General features: G+C 46.3%; 1 protein-coding gene across 1 annotated transcript in view; it reads left to right on the top strand.

Moving 5' to 3' along the window:
* LOC126157321 (mediator of RNA polymerase II transcription subunit 1.1) overlaps nucleotides 1–15,965 on the top strand; it is a 1,177,938-nt gene that overhangs the window by 560,574 nt on the left and 601,399 nt on the right. The window contains exons 3-4 of the mRNA XM_049916368.1: nucleotides 6,757–7,245; nucleotides 12,784–12,922. Of these exons, the coding sequence (XP_049772325.1) occupies nucleotides 6,757–7,245; nucleotides 12,784–12,922 (628 nt within the window). The remainder of the gene's footprint in view (nucleotides 1–6,756; nucleotides 7,246–12,783; nucleotides 12,923–15,965) is intronic.

Raw genomic sequence — 15,965 nt, 5'->3', positions numbered from 1 at the left:
TGTTATGTTGAAAACTTTTTTGCGATAGTTCATGTTTTTCATCGTCAGGAGAATAAATCGGTTTTGGTACCGATTTGTTATACTTTTTCCTCCTTTGCCATTATGTAAAATCATTCTAAAACTAAAAACTCAACTCTGAAAATCCTAGATTCACATAAAAACATGGATGTGACGCATGTCTACCACTTCACAATTTTCAAAAGCTGTCACCTTGAATTTTTTTTTATGGTGAAAGTATATTATTAACCACAAAGAAGACGATTTTTGACCTCTTATTTTTCAAATATATGCAACATAAATTTTAACCATGAAAGGGTTAAAATAGGAAACCCAGCTTACGTCATCTGGAATCGATAATGGTGGTTCTGGCACTTTTATTAGGATATGGTCAAAAGTTAAAACATGTGTTCACTATGGTCTCCCAACCGAGCAACATGCTGCACCCGTAACACGCCATGGTCGACAGCTGCTCGCAGCATATCCGGTGTATTCAGAGGAATATCTCATCGTATGCTATCCTTTAAATCAGGAAGAGTCCCGATACATCTTTCAGATATCCCCACAATCAAAAGTCATATGGTTTTAGGTCAGAGAACATGAAAGGCTACACATCTTGAAATGACCTAGAGATGATGCGGTTGTTACCAAAGGTTTCTCGAACCAAATCTTTCACCTGGCAAGCGACATGTTGTTTCGCCCCATCTTGCATGAAAATAGCGGCGTCGACGCAGTTGAGTTTTTTCAGAGCTGGAATTACGTGTGCATAAGGAGGTTCTTACAACGTGAAGACGTCACTGTACACCTAACAGGCCCGCGACATGTCATCTCCCTGAAGAAAAATCGACCCAGAACGAAGGAGCTTGTAAAACCACACCACACAGTGACATAAGTTCAGGGCACTACATGTTCCTGCACAAATATGACGGAGTAGAACCCCATAAGCGACAGTTCTGTGTATTCGCTGCATCATGCGCAGTAAAACGCGACTCGTCCGTTCAAAGAATATCCCCGACCACATGTTTCTCTGTTCCATGTATGCCAAAAAACGAGGGCAAAGTCACATCGTTGTAGCCTATATTGAGGCTCCACTTGGAGCACATTCTGAATCTCGGAGGGATACCAGTGTTAAATTCGCGGCAAAGTCTTTTGAACTATTGACCAGGAGAGAGACAACTCCCGTGACACAGATCAAGCGCAGGCTGAAAAATTTGAGACATGTGTTGCACGGTGGGCTATGTTGTTGTTGTTGTTGTCGTCTTCAGTCCTGAGACTGGTTTGATGCAGCTTTCCATGCTACTCCATCCTGTACAAACTTCTTCGTCTCCCAGTACGTACTGCAACCTACATCCTTCTGAATCTGCTTAGTGTATTCACCTCTTGGTCTCCCTCTACGATTTTTACCCTCCACGCTGCCCTCCAGTACTAAATTGGTGATCCCTTGATGCCTCAGAACATGTCCTACCAACCGATCCCTTCTTCTAGTCAAGTTGTGCCACAAACTCCTCTTCTCCCCAATTCTATTCAATACCTCCTCATTAGTTATGTGATCTACCCGTCTAATCTTCTGCAATCTTCTGTAGCACCACATATCGAAAGCTTCTATTCTCTTCTTGTCCAAACTATTTATTGTCCACGTTTCACTTCCATACATGACTACACTCCATACAAATACTTTCAGAAACGACTTCCTGACACTTAAATCTATACTCAATGTTAACAAATTTCTCCTCTTCAGAAACGTTTTCCTTGCCATTCCCCGTCTACATTTTATATCTTCTCTACTTCGACCATCATCAGTTATTTTGCTCCCCAAATAGCAAAACTCCTTTACTACTTTAAGTGTCTCATTTTCTAATCCAATACCCTCTGCATCACCCGACTTAATTCGACTACATTCCATTATCCTCGTTTTGCTTTTGTTGATGTGGGCTATAGCTACAGCAATTTCATCAACAACTGTCATGGGAATTCTTCAAATCTCTGTATCATATTCTTCAGCCCGTTGATTAGCACGGGACTTCTCATTGCCGCGCGGGATTAGCCGAGCGGTCTAGGGCGCTGCAGTCATGCACTGTGCGACTGGTCCCGGCGGAGGTTCGAGTCCTCCCTCGGGCATGGGTGTGTGTGTTTGCTCTTAGGATAATTTAGGTTAAGTAGTGTGTAAGCTTGGGACTGATGACCTCAGCAGTTAAGTCCCATAAGATTTCACACACATTTGAACATTTATTCGAGTCAGGAGCTGTATAAGACTCTGCCTCAGATGTCTGTACAATATTAAGGGATACTTCTGAAACAATAATATACATAATTTTACACTATTTACATGGCCTAGATAATGAACCAAATGATCCCCACCCAGGACTGAGCAACAGCAACTGCACTGTCTTCAGCCTTCATCAGCTCATCACTGCATTACTCAAGGCATAGGTGATCCATTGTCTATTCTCCTCCGCATTCAAATTCTGTCACTTCTTCGGAAAGCCCTCTTCTGACAAGATTATCTTCGGATTTACCAACACCTGATCTTAGTTCTTTCAGTGATCTCCAGGTGGACCAATCTACAGTACCTCCAGACGGACATACTCAGCAGGTTTCATCCACGACTGAAGTTGTCGCATGTAGCTGCCCAAAGTTATTCTCTCGCAGTACGTGGAGACATACACTCCTGGAAATGGAAAAAAGAACACATTGACACCGGTGTGTCAGACCCACCATACTTGCTCCGGACACTGCGAGAGGGCTGTACAAGCAATGATCACACGCACGGCACAACGCACACACCAGGAACCGCGGTGTTGGCCGTCGAATGGCGCTAGCTGCGCAGCATTTGTGCACCGCCGCCGTCAGTGTCAGCCAGTTTGCCGTGGCATACGGAGCTCCATCGCAGTCTTTAACACTGGTAGCATGCCGCGACAGCGTGGACGTGAACCGTATGTGCAGTTGACGGACTTTGAGCGAGGGCGTATAGTGGGCATGCTGGAGGCCGGGTGGACGTACCGCCGAATTGCTCAACACATGGGGCGTGAGGTCTCCACAGTACATCGATGTTGTCGCCAGTGGTCGGCGGAAGGTGCACGTGCCCGTCGACATGGGACCGGACCGCAGCGACGCACGGATGCACGCCAAGACCGTAGGATCCTACGCAGTGCCGTAGGGGACCGCACCGCCACTTCCCAGCAAATTAGGGACACTGTTGCTCCTGGGGTATCGGCGAGGACCATTCGCAACCGTCTCCATGAAGCTGGGCTACGGTCCCGCACACCGTTAGGCCGTCTTCCGCTCACGCCCCAACATCGTGCAGCCCGCCTCCAGTGGTGTCGCGACAGGCGTGAATGGAGGGACGAATGGAGACGTGTCGTCTTCAGCGATGAGAGTCGCTTCTGCCTTGGTGCCAATGATGGTCGTATGCGTGTTTGGCGCCGTGCAGGTGAGCGCCACAATCAGGACTGCATACGACCGAGACACACAGGGCCAACACCCGGCATCATGGTGTGGGGAGCGATCTCCTACACTGGCCGTACACCACTGGTGATCGTCGAGGGGACACTGAATAGTGCACGGTACATCCAAACCGTCATCGAACCCATCGTTCTACCATTCCTAGACCGGCAAGGGAACTTGCTGTTCCAACAGGACAATGCACGTCCGCATGTATTCCGTGCCACCCAACGTGCTCTAGAAGGTGTAAGTCAACTACCTTGGCCAGCAAGATCTCCGGATCTGACCCCCATTGAGCATGTTTGGGACTGGATGAAGCGTCGTCTCACGCGGTCTGCACGTCCAGCACGAACGCTGGTCCAACTGAGGCGCCAGGTGGAAATGGCATGGCAAGCCGTTCCACAGGACTACATCCAGCATCTCTACGATCGTCTCCATGGGAGAATAGCAGCCTGCATTGCTGCGAAAGGTGGATATACACTGTACTAGTGCCGACATTGTGCATGCTCTGTTGCCTGTGTCTATGTGCCTGTGGTTCTGTCAGTGTGATCATGTGATGTATCTGACCCCAGGAATGTGTCAATAAAGTTTCCCCTTCCTGGGACAATGAATTCACGGTGTTCTTATTTCAATTTCCAGGAGTGTAGTTAGTGAACTCAGGAAACTTCCTCTACATTTCAACTTAGGTCTTGGTGGTTGATGGCCGTGGAGAGGGTAAAAATGACTTAGTTCAGCCTTTATCCTTTCGACGTCTGCAGCCACTTTACGACGAATATCCGGTGGCACAATGCCTCCCAGACAATGAAACCTTGTCTGTAGGTGTCGGTGTCAGACATACAGTAATCAGTCGTTCAGTTTCATTCAGAGCGACGTCCACTTGCTTTACCATATAGGTCACACATACGGTCCTGCAGGGAAACAGAGTGCCACGGCGGATATTCTGAGGGTCTAACGTTGGGCCCCTAGTTACTGCCACTAAGTTTCTGCGTGACATTATTTCGGGCTGACACTTTTAACTTGGTGTAAAGAAATGTTTCCGGTGTGTTGAAGACTCGTCTGAAATGTCCCCAAGGTATTTAGTCGTGAAGGTCTATCCAACTCGGCATCATCCCAATTAACTTTCAGTTTTCTATTTGCCTATCTGTTTCGGAGATGGAAGGCAAAGACCAGAGTTTTCTCGGGAATAGGTCTGAGATGGCTCTTACTATAATACTCACTGAAAGTTCTCAGTGCTGTTGTTAGAACTTGTTCAGCCTCCTCAAACTTCTTTACTTGGGTTACTAAAGCAGGATCGTCTGCATATATGAAGCTTTTGTGCGTGATAGGCCTGGCTCACAGGTGTGAAAACTACAGAACTATCAGTTTAATAACCCACGGCTGCAAAATACTAACACGAATCCTTTCCAGACGAATGGAAAAACTGGTAGAAGCGGACCTTGGGGAAGATCAGTTTGGATTCAGGAGAAGTCTACCAACACGCGAGGCAATACTGACGCTACAACTTCTCGTAGAAGAAAGGTTAAGGAAAGACAGACCTATGTTTATATCATTTGTATATTTAGAGAAAGCTATTGACAATATTGACTGAAATACTCTCTTTCAAGTTCTAAAGATGGCAAGGGTAAAATACAGGGAACAAAACGCTATCTACAAGCAGGAACCAGATGATAGTTATAGGAGTCGAGGGGCACGAAAGGGAAGCAGTGGTGGAGAGGGGAGTGAGACAGGGTTGTAGCCTGTCCCCGATGATATTCAATCTGCATAGTGAGCAAGCAGTAAAGGACAAAAAAGAAAAATTTGAAGTAGGAATCAATGTCCACGAAGAAGAAACAAAAACTTTGAGCTTTGCCGATAACATTGTAATTCTGTCAGAGACAGCAAATGATTTGCCAGAGCAGTTGAACGGAATGGACAGTGTCTTGAAAGGATATAAGATGAACATCAACAAAAGCGAAACAAGGAATATAAAATGTAGTTGAATTAAACCAGGCGATGCTGATTAAATTTGATTGGGAAACGAGCCTCTTTAAGTAATACATGAGTTTTGGTATTTGGGCAGTAAAATAACGGATGATGGTCGAAGTAGGAAGGATACAAAATATAGACAGGCAATGGAAAGAAAAACGTTTCTGAAGAAGAGAAATTTGTTAACAGCGACTATAGATTTGTTCAAATGGTTCAAATGGCTCTAAGCACTATGGGACTTAACATCAGAGGTCATCAGCCCCTTAGAATTACTTAAACCTAACTAACCTAAGGGCATCACACACATCCATCCCCAAGGCAGGATTCGAACCTGCGACGGTAGCAGCAGCGCGGTTCCGGACTGAAGCGCCTAGAACCGCTCGGCCACAGAGGCCGGCGATTTAAGTGTCAAGAAGCCCTTTCTGAAAGTATTTGTGAGAAGTGTAGCCACGTATGAAAGTGATACATGGACGATAAACAGTTTAGACAAGAAGAGAATAGAAGCTTTCGAAGTGCGATGCTACAGAAGAATGCTGGGGCAGGTCACGTAACTAATGAGGAGGTACTTGAATAGAATTGGCGAGAAGAGAACTTTGTGGTACAACGTATCTAAAAGAAGGGATCGGTGGATAGGACACATTCTGAGACATCAAGGGAACACCAATTTAATACTGGAGGGAAGCATGGGGAGTGGGAGGGGGAGTTAAAATCGTTGAGGAAGACCAACGGACGAACACAGTAAGCAGATTCAGAGGGATGTAGGTTGCAGTAGTTACTCGGAGATGAAGAGGCTTGCACAGGATAGAGCAGCATGGAGAGCTGTAACAAACCAGTCTTTGGACTGAAGACAACAACAACAATAACAACAACAACAACAGGCCGTGGCTGATCTTTGGTGTATGTATTAAAGAGTACAAGGGAGAGAAGGTTTCTTCAACGACTTCATTTTCCTTAAAAAGCAACAAAGAACCTTCGATTGTGCGATAAAGTGCCAGTTATCTTCATGAAGTCCTCCTAATCGTGTATGATGTTGTAGATCTTCTGGGGCATGACGAAAAGAAAACAACTTATGGCTTATTACATTTTCGCTGTGCGTCTAGTAAGATTGCAGCATAAGGGATGACGTTTTAGTTTATTACGAGGTATATTCGCAACACGTTTGACGAACAGTATTCTATATATACCGCTGAATACACCCGCAAAGAATCGGGAATGGGGGGTTTATAGTCCTTTGGATGCAGCCGCATAAACAACGTCTGCATAGAGTGGACGGCGCGCACGCAAACTGTTCGCCCTCGCCTGGCCTACTAGACGCATCCCCACTTACGTGTCCCGTTTCGTGTGTTCCCACAGGGGCGGGGACGAGGTGCAGCGATCGCTGGAGCTGCTGGACCGCGTGCTGTCAGAGTTCGACGACCTGGAGAACGGCAACGCGACGGCGGCGGCGGCGGCTGGGGCGGTGGCGGCCGGCCCGCCCAGCAAGGCCGCGGCAGCGGCGGCTTCCAGCGTCGGAGGTTCCCCGCAGCCTCCCGAGGGCCTGCCCGGGGGCGGCGCCGCCGATGACGGGGGCGGCGCGGCCGACGCGGACGGTGACGCGGAAGGCGACGGGGGCGGCGCGGCGCGCGTGCCCGAGAGCCCGCTGGGCCACCAGTCGGAGGACGACGGCTACATGAGCATGAACGGCCGGCGGCCCGCCAAGCTCGCGCTCGATCTGCCCCTCGCCCCCGCCTCCGCCGCCGCCCCCGCACAGCCGGCCGCCCCCGGCGGTGTGGCGGCCTCGGCGGCACACCCACCGCCGCCTCCCGAGGAGGCTGAGCGCATCATTTCTACGCTATTACCCAGGTAAGTTCTTGCTTCATCTTGTTCGGTAATTGCCTCACTCTGTGGGCTTTTCTCTTCTCTGGTGCATACCTGACTGCTATCGTCTACGTCAGCGTTCGTACCAGGAGCACCGGATTACATTAAAAAAAAGTGAGAATTACAAGTTATTAGAATAAAACAGATAAACACACATATGGTGCTTATAACACTTATGCCATACAACAAAAATGGCTCTGAGCACTATGGGACTTAACTTCTGAGGTCATCAGTCCCCTAGAACTTAGAACTACTTAAACCTAACTAACCTAAGGACATCACACACATCCTTGCCCGAGGCTGGATTCGAACCCGCGACCGTAGCGGTCGCGCGGCTTCAGACAAGCTCCTAGAACCGTTCGGCCACACCGGCCGGCGCCAAAGAACAGGAAAAAGTCAGTGAAAGTATAAAAACGGGAGAGATTGGATATGTTAGTTTAGTACAAAAGTGGACAGCGAAGGAAGTGTCGGTAGTAGCGTATCTGGGGTAAAGAGCGCTCAAGGAAAGCCTTAACTTTAAACCTTCTTCTCCCCTCCCCGACATTACACACACCGATACCCTCTCCAATCCTCTCCTGCTGACATCTAAGGGTGGCCAGAAACAGTTTGAAAAGCTTGTAAAAGTGTTGCAGATTAGGTTGTGCTGACAAACAATTCTTAAGAAAAAAATTCACTATGTTGCACCGTTTGCCAGTAAATGTAAATGTCGTGTGACTATGGCCTCACGTCGGGTAGACAGTTCGCTGAGTGCAAGTCTTTCGATTTGACGCCACTTCGGCGACTTCCACGTCGATGGGGATGAAGTGATGATTATTAGGACAACACAACACCCAGTCGCTAAGCAGCGAAAATCTCCGACCCAGCCGGGAACCGAACCCGGGCCCTTAGGAGTGATATCCTGCCACGCTGACCACGCTTTTTTTTTTTTTTTTTTAAGTCGTTGTATTTGGTCGTTGCGGATGTCAAATCACATTCGTTCAAGCTCGTTTTGTTGATCCTTCCACTCAGTTTTTTTATTACAGAGGCCAACCACCTCTCTGACCGAATGACCGAACACGCTGAGCTACCGTGCCGGCACCACCACTCAGCTACCGGGGGCGGACACCGTTTGCCAAGCAATTAGCATTGAAGTTAGGCAGTCACGTAGCTGCACGCGCAAATTCTTCAAGCGACCCGCGAGAGACAGTGTCGCCAAACGTGTTCGTCGTTTGGATTCGGAAAACCGAACAAGAGAACGATGCAAAAATTGGGACGGTAGTAAGGATCGAACCTGAGCCAAAAGTTGACCGGTCTCGTGCACCATCACCTACGCTTTAAGAACAACTGACACTAATACTGGTGGGACACTTTAATTAACGTGCGCAACGGCCAGATTCGCTAACTTCGATGCTAATTAACTTATAAACGGTGCAATATATCGATTTTTTTTGTTACAGTTATTTCTTGGCTCAACCTACCCTGCAACACCTTTACCAGCTTTTGACCACAAGTTATTTGTTGTTCAATGCTCAAGGCTACTTTGCCTGTTTTTTTCCTTTCTTAAGACCTATATCGATTTACTGTTAAATAGAAGGTACACATTGCAATAATTATATTTTGTGTGCGACAGTTCGAAACACGGAACAACATACTGTGAAGAATCACATGGCCTGCAACAATAACGGTGGTACATTTTCATTATCGATCAGATCAAGCAAAGCCGTAACAAATAAAACGAAAAGTGGCCCCATCTGGAAACCATGAACCGAAAGCATGCGTCTCTGTACCAGGTGGACGTCTTACGGAATTTGCCGCGCGGTGTAGCCGAGCGGTCTGGGGTACCTTGTCACGGTCCACGCGGTTGCCCCCCGTCGGAGGTTCGAATCCTCCCTCGGGCATGGGTGTGTGTGTTGTTCTTACCGTAAGTTAGTTTAAGTTAGATTAAGTAATGACCTCAGCAGTTTGGTCCCATAAGACCTTACCACAAATTTCCAAAATTTCTTAGGAATTGTTGCTCAACATAGTTCAATCCGACGAAATTCCATAATTGTCTTCTTCCCTTTCTTCTTCCTCTTCTTCTTCCCTCTCCTTTTCGCCATTCCTCTTCTTTTCTTTTGCTTCCGTCGTTTTTTCACCCTATCTGCCATACCGTAGGCATTGTAGGTAACATGCGTATCTACTGAAAAATGGAGCAGAGGTCGTCAAGAAAAGAGACAGTTGATTGCTGCATGACCACCTTCTCCTAGCAATGACGAGGAGATATACAGCATTGTAGTTTTAACGCTCGCACCTAGAACGAGTTTTTAGTCTCATTCTATATTTATTGTGTTGAAATTTAATTGCAGCTTCAGTTGTTCTAAGCACTAGACTAATAGCAACAATTCAGCGAATTGCTGTACAGTCAGGGACGCTTCCCCGTTTCCAGGACGGGTCCTCACCATACGAGGCCTGATAAATGTCAGTACGTATATATGAAAGTAAATTATGTCAATACACTTTTTACAGTAGACCTCTTGGGTGGTGGTCCGCAATAATGTAGAACGTGTCATAAAGCAAGAATGTATACGACATTCAAGAAGAGAAGAGCAATGCTAATATTTGTTCCACAGATACTACGCGAAATGGCCCAAGCGGATGTGGAATAATTAAAAAATGTGGAAGATATTTCATTTGAGAAGTAATAAGTGGAGCCCGGATTTTAATTAAGGAAACGGGCCAACAGCTACTGAATCAACAATGTCTTATTGCGTACGCGGCCGGTTTCAGAACAGTTAAAATTCCTTCATTTGGTGTAAAAAAATAATATCAATAACTATCTGAGGCCATCCTCAACACATTGTTGTCATGGAACAAAAGTTCCGTGTGGGAAGAGTACAAAGATGACATACAGTTCTATAAAATCCGTTCCCCTCTGCCATTCGACCGGAAACACTAAAAGGAAAACGATATAATAATTTTGTTTATTACGTAGTTTTACTGTCTGTGCGCCCGGTCAGGTGGCACAGGAGAAAGATTTTTATGGAATTTTATGTCCCCTTTTTACTCTTCGGACGCAGAACTTTTGTTTCATGGCAACAATGGGGTGAGTAAGACCTCAGATGGTTAAGTGGTATTATTTCTTACATTGGATTACAGAACTATAACTATTCCGAAACCGGTCATGTATGCAATAAAAGGTTGTTGATTCGGCAACTGTTGGCCGGTTTCTTCATTTTACAAAATGGACATGTACAGTTGCAGCTGCCCCACAAAAAAAGCTCTTTGCCGTTTATTCGTGACAATGTCACCTGAAACACTGTCATGTGAGCAACATTTTCATGTTTTTATTCTTGTGTCCTTAAAGATACGACAAATATACACATTTTTGACATAAGTTGGCCGAAATATGATCTGTTATGATAAAATTTGGCCGAAATATCAGCTATTACCAAAAAATGTGTAACTGTGACTTTACATTCAGAATAAAAATACTTTTCTTGCCCTACAATACCTGGATTCGTGCATAAACTAAATTCATTCTCAAGTCCAGTCAAAAAAATACGACTTGGCATTAAAAGTCAGGCCGTAGTAATGACAAACATGGCACAAAATTTAAATTTATGTACGCTAAGGTGATTAGGGTAATTCTTAGGCTTTGTAAGCGGTATTATTGCTTTTGTTGTTGTTGTTGTTATCACACTGATGGAAAAAATTAGTACACCCTTTTCGACGTTTCCAATTCACTCAGGATATACTGTTGCAACAGTGGATATGGAAAACATGAAATGATAACAAATGGTTCAAATGGCTCTAAGCACTGTGGGACTTAACATCTGAGCTCATCAATCCCCTAGACTTAGAACTACTTAAACCTAACCAAGCTAAGGACATCACATACATCCATGCGCGAGGCAGGATTCGAACCTGCGACCGTAGCAGCAGCGCGGTTCCGCACTGAAGTGCCTAGAACCGCTCGGCCACAACGGCCGGCTAATCGCTGCAGATTTCAATGCTGGGCTATCAACAAGTGTTTGCGTGCGAACCATTCAACGAAACATTATCGATATGGGCTTCCGGAGCCGAAGGCCCACTCGTGTATCCTTGAAGACCACACAACACAAAGCTTTACGCCTCGTCTGGGCCCGTCAACACCGACATTGGATTGTTGATGACTGGAAGCATGTTGCCTGGTCGGACGAGTCTCGTTTCAGATGGTATCGAGTGGATGGACGTATACGGATGTGGATACAACACCGTGAACCCATGGACCCTGCATGTCAGCAGGGGACTGTTCAAGGTGGTGGAGGCTTTGTAACGGTGTGGGGCGTGTGCAGTTGGAGTTATATAGGACCCTTGAAACGTCTAGATACGACTCTGACAGGTAATACGTACGTAAGCATCCTTTAATGTCCATTTTCATTCCGACGGCCTTGGGCAATCCAAACAGGACAATGCGACACTCCACACGTCCAGAATTGCTACAGAGTGACTTCAGCTGTCCACCAAACTCCCAGACATGGACATTATTGAGCATATCTCTGATGCCTTGCAACGGGCTGTTCAGAAGAGATCTCCACCCTCTCTTACTCTTGCGGATTTATGGACAGCCCTGCAGCATTCGTGGTGTCAGTTCCCTCCAGCACTGCTTTAGACATTAGTCGAGTCCATGTGACGTCATGCTGCAGCACTTCTGCGTGCTCGTGGGGGCCCTACACGATGTTAGGCAGGTATACCAGTTTCTTTGGCTCCACAATGTAATCCTACCATGGATTCCATGAATTGAGATGTTGGTTTGAAAAACAGATAAACTGTTTACATCAAATTTTGTTGCAGAATCAAGGAAAGCGTTTCTGAAGAAGAGAACTTTGTTAACATCGAGTATAGATTTAAGTGTCGGGAAGTCGTTTCTGAAAGTGGAGTGTAGCCATGTATGGAAGTGAAACGTGCACAATAAATAGTTTAGACAAAAATAGAATAGAAACTTTCGAAATGTGGTGCTATTAGATAGGGTAGATCACATAACTAATGAGGAGGTACTGAATAGAATTGGGGAGAAGAGAATTTTGTGGCACAACTTGAATAGGAGAAGGGATCGGTTGGTGGGGCATATTCTGAGGCGTCAAGGGATCACCAATTTAGTATTGGAGGGTAGCATGGAGGGTAAAAATCGTAGAGGGAGACCAAGAGATGAATACACGAAGCAGATTCAGAAGGATGTAGGTTGCAGTAGGTACTTGGAGATGAAGAAGCTTGCACAGGTTACAGTAGGATGGAGAGCTGCATCAAACCAATCTCAGGACTGAAGACCACAACAACAAATATATTGAGAAGCATAGTTAGTATGAAGCAGTTCCATGAACAGGCTTTTTTGCAGAACCTTGTTGAGTTCACAACACAAATACTTCGTGTTACACACTTTTGTAAAATGAAAAATGTAGCTTGTGTCGATGAGTTACTCAGTCAGACCAGTGCCCCCCCTCTCCACCCCCCCACCCCTTAGACGCAGGAGTGTCTGATGTGTAGGTATTAACAAACGCCCAAGTAGCTAGCTGTCGCCTGTTACAGATTGTCGCCGGGCAGCTGCGCAGCACTGGGCCGGCGGCCGGTGCGGCCATTCCTGCTGTCGGGCTGCGGCGGCAGCCAGGAGGCGCTGACCGGCGCCGCCAACGGCTGCAGGGTCACCACCGCCACACAGACCACGCTGGTGAGCTCCGACTCCTCAGCTTATCTCCAAATAAGAAAACGATTCTAGTCGTGTACCGCGCTAGAATGGGAGCCTCTTTAGCCTTTGGAACCCTATCCTGTCTCTTTACAAAACCTGTGCAGTTCACCCACGAAAGAAGTAACCCACAAAAGACTTGTTCGACCGATGCTCGAGTGCCCCTACTCAGCCTGGAATCCTTATCAGGTAAGACTCACGGAACAAGTGGAGAATATCTGAGGAGAAGGTGGGCCTAGCAAGTGTGAAAACGTGTCGGAGATGCTTATTCTACTCCACTGACAAACATCTACACTGCTGGCCATTAAAATTGCTACACCAAGAAGAAATGCAGATGACGAACGCGTATTCATTGGACGAATATATTATGCTAGAACTGACATGTGATTATATTTTCACGCAATTTGGGTGCATACAACAACCACCTCTGGCCGTAATAACGGCCTTGATACGCCTGGGCATTGAGTCAAACAGAGCTTGGATGGCGTATACAGGTACAGCTGCCCACGCAGCTTCAACATGATATCAGAGTTCATCAGAGTAGTGACTGGCGTATCATGTCGAGCCAGTTGCTCAGCCACCATTCACCAGACGTTTTCAGTTGGTGAGAGATCTGGAGAATGTGCTGGCCAGGGCAGCAGTCGAATATTTTCTGTATCCAGAAAGGCCCGCACAGAACCTGCAACATGCAGTCGTGCATTATCCTGCTGAAATGTAGGGTTTCGCAGGGATCGAATGAAGGGTAGAGCCACGGGTCGTAACACATCTGAAATGTAACGTCCACTGTTCAAAGTGCCGTCAATGCGAACCAAGACGTGTAACCAATGGCACCCCATACCATCACGCCGGGTGATACGCCAGTATGGCGATGACGAATACACGCTTCCAATGTGCGTTCACAGCGATGTCGCCAAACACGGATGCGACCAGCATGATGCTGCAAACAGAACCTGGATTCATCCGAAAAAATGACGTTTTGCCATTCGTGCACGCGGGTTCGTCGTTGAGTACACCATCGCAGGCGCTCCTCTCTGTGATGCAGCGTCAAGGGTAACCACAGCCATGGTCTCCGAGCTGATAGTCCATGCTGCTGCAAACGTCGTCGAACTGTTCGTGCAGATGATTGTTGTCTTGCAAATGTTCCCATCCGTTGACTCAGAGATCGAGACGTGGCTGCACGATCCGTTACATCCATGCGGATAAGATGCCTGTCATCTCGACTGCTAGTGATACGAGGCCGTTGGGATCCAGCACGACGTTCCGTTTTACCCTCTTGAACCCACCTATTCCATATTCTGCTAACAGTCAGTGGATCTCGACCAACGCGAGCAGCAGTGTCACGATACGATAAACCGCAATCGCGATAGGCTAGAATCCGACCTTTATCAAAGTCGGAAACGTGATGGTACGCATTTCTCCTCCTTACATGAGGCATCACAACAACGTTTCACCAGGCAATGCCGGTCAACTGCTGTTTGTGTATGAGAAATCGGTTGGAAACTTTCCTCATTTGAGCACGTTGTAGGTCTCGCCACCGGCGCCAACCTTGTGTGAATGCTTTGAAAAGCTAATCATTTGCATATCACAGCATCTTCTTCCAGTCGGTTAAATTTCGCGTCTGTAGCACGTCATCTTCGTGGTGTATCAATTTTAATGGCCAGTAGTGTACATATACATGTAGATTCCGCCGCAACGAAAAACGCCTTCGTTTTAATGATGTCCACAGCAAATCCTGTATAATGTCTGTGACACTCTGTCGCCTATTTTGCAATAATACAAAACGTTCTGCCTTCCTTTGAACTTTCTCGATGTACTCCGCCAGTCCTATCAGGTAACGATCCCACACCGCGCAGCAGTATTCTAAAACAGGACGGACAAGCGTAGTGTAGGCAGTCTCCTTAGTAGATCTATTACATTTGTTGAGTGTCCTGCCCATAAAACGCAATATTTGTTTAGCCTTCCCCACAAGATTTTCTGTGTATTCCTTCCAATTTAAGTTGTTCGTAATTGTAATTCCGAGGTATCTGGTCGAATTCACGGCCTTTATATTTGACTGATTTATTGTGCCATCGACGTTTAACGGATTCCTTTTAACACTCATGTAGATGACATCACACTTTTCGTTATTTAGGGTCAACTGCCAATTTTTCCACCATACAGATATCTTTTTTAAGTCCTTTTGAAATTTGTTTTGATCCTCTGATGACTTTTCCAGTCAATAAAAGACAGTATCATCTACAAACAACCAAAGACGGCTGCACGGATTGTCTCCTAAATCGTTTATATAGATAAGGAACAGCAAAGGGCCTTTAACACTAGCTTGGGGAACGCGAGAAATCACTTGCTTTACTCGATAACTTTCCGTCAGTTAACTACAAACTGTGACCTCTCTGACAGGAAATCACGAATCCAGTCACATAACTGAGACGATATTCCATAAGCACTGAATTTCACTACAAGCCGCTTGTGTGGTACAGTGTCAAAAGCCTTCTGGAAATCTAGACATACGCAATAAATCTGACATCCCTTGTTAATAGCACTCAACATTTCGTGTGAGAAATGAGCTAGTTGTGTTTCGCAAGAACGATGTTTTCTAAATCCGTGTTGACCATGTGTCACTAGACAGTTCTCTTCGATGTAAGGCATAATGTTCAAATATAACATATGTTCCAGAATCCTGCTCCATACCAACGTTAATGATATGAGCCTGCAATTTAGTGGATTACTCCTACTACCTTTCATGAATATCGGTGTGACCTATGCAACTTTCCAGTCTTTGGGTGCGGATCTTTCGTCGAGCAAACGGTTGTATGTGTATATATCTCAGTCAGGTCGAATTCGACGACTTCTCGCCTATAAACGCTGGAGGACACAAAAAACGTGACGTTGGCTCGCTGCTCCACTGTCATTTTCTGACGAACGGGGGACACGTACTGTCACATTCGCGGCCAGGATGCCTGCGGTAGCCTTGACTTTCTACGCATCTGTTTTTGAAACTTCAAGGATTGTAACGCCGCATCTCGTCACG

The sequence above is a fragment of the Schistocerca cancellata genome, chromosome 2 (assembly GCF_023864275.1).
Source record: "Schistocerca cancellata isolate TAMUIC-IGC-003103 chromosome 2, iqSchCanc2.1, whole genome shotgun sequence".
Taxonomy (NCBI): Eukaryota; Metazoa; Arthropoda; class Insecta; order Orthoptera; family Acrididae; genus Schistocerca; species Schistocerca cancellata.
This window is presented reverse-complemented; position numbering and strand designations above follow the sequence as displayed.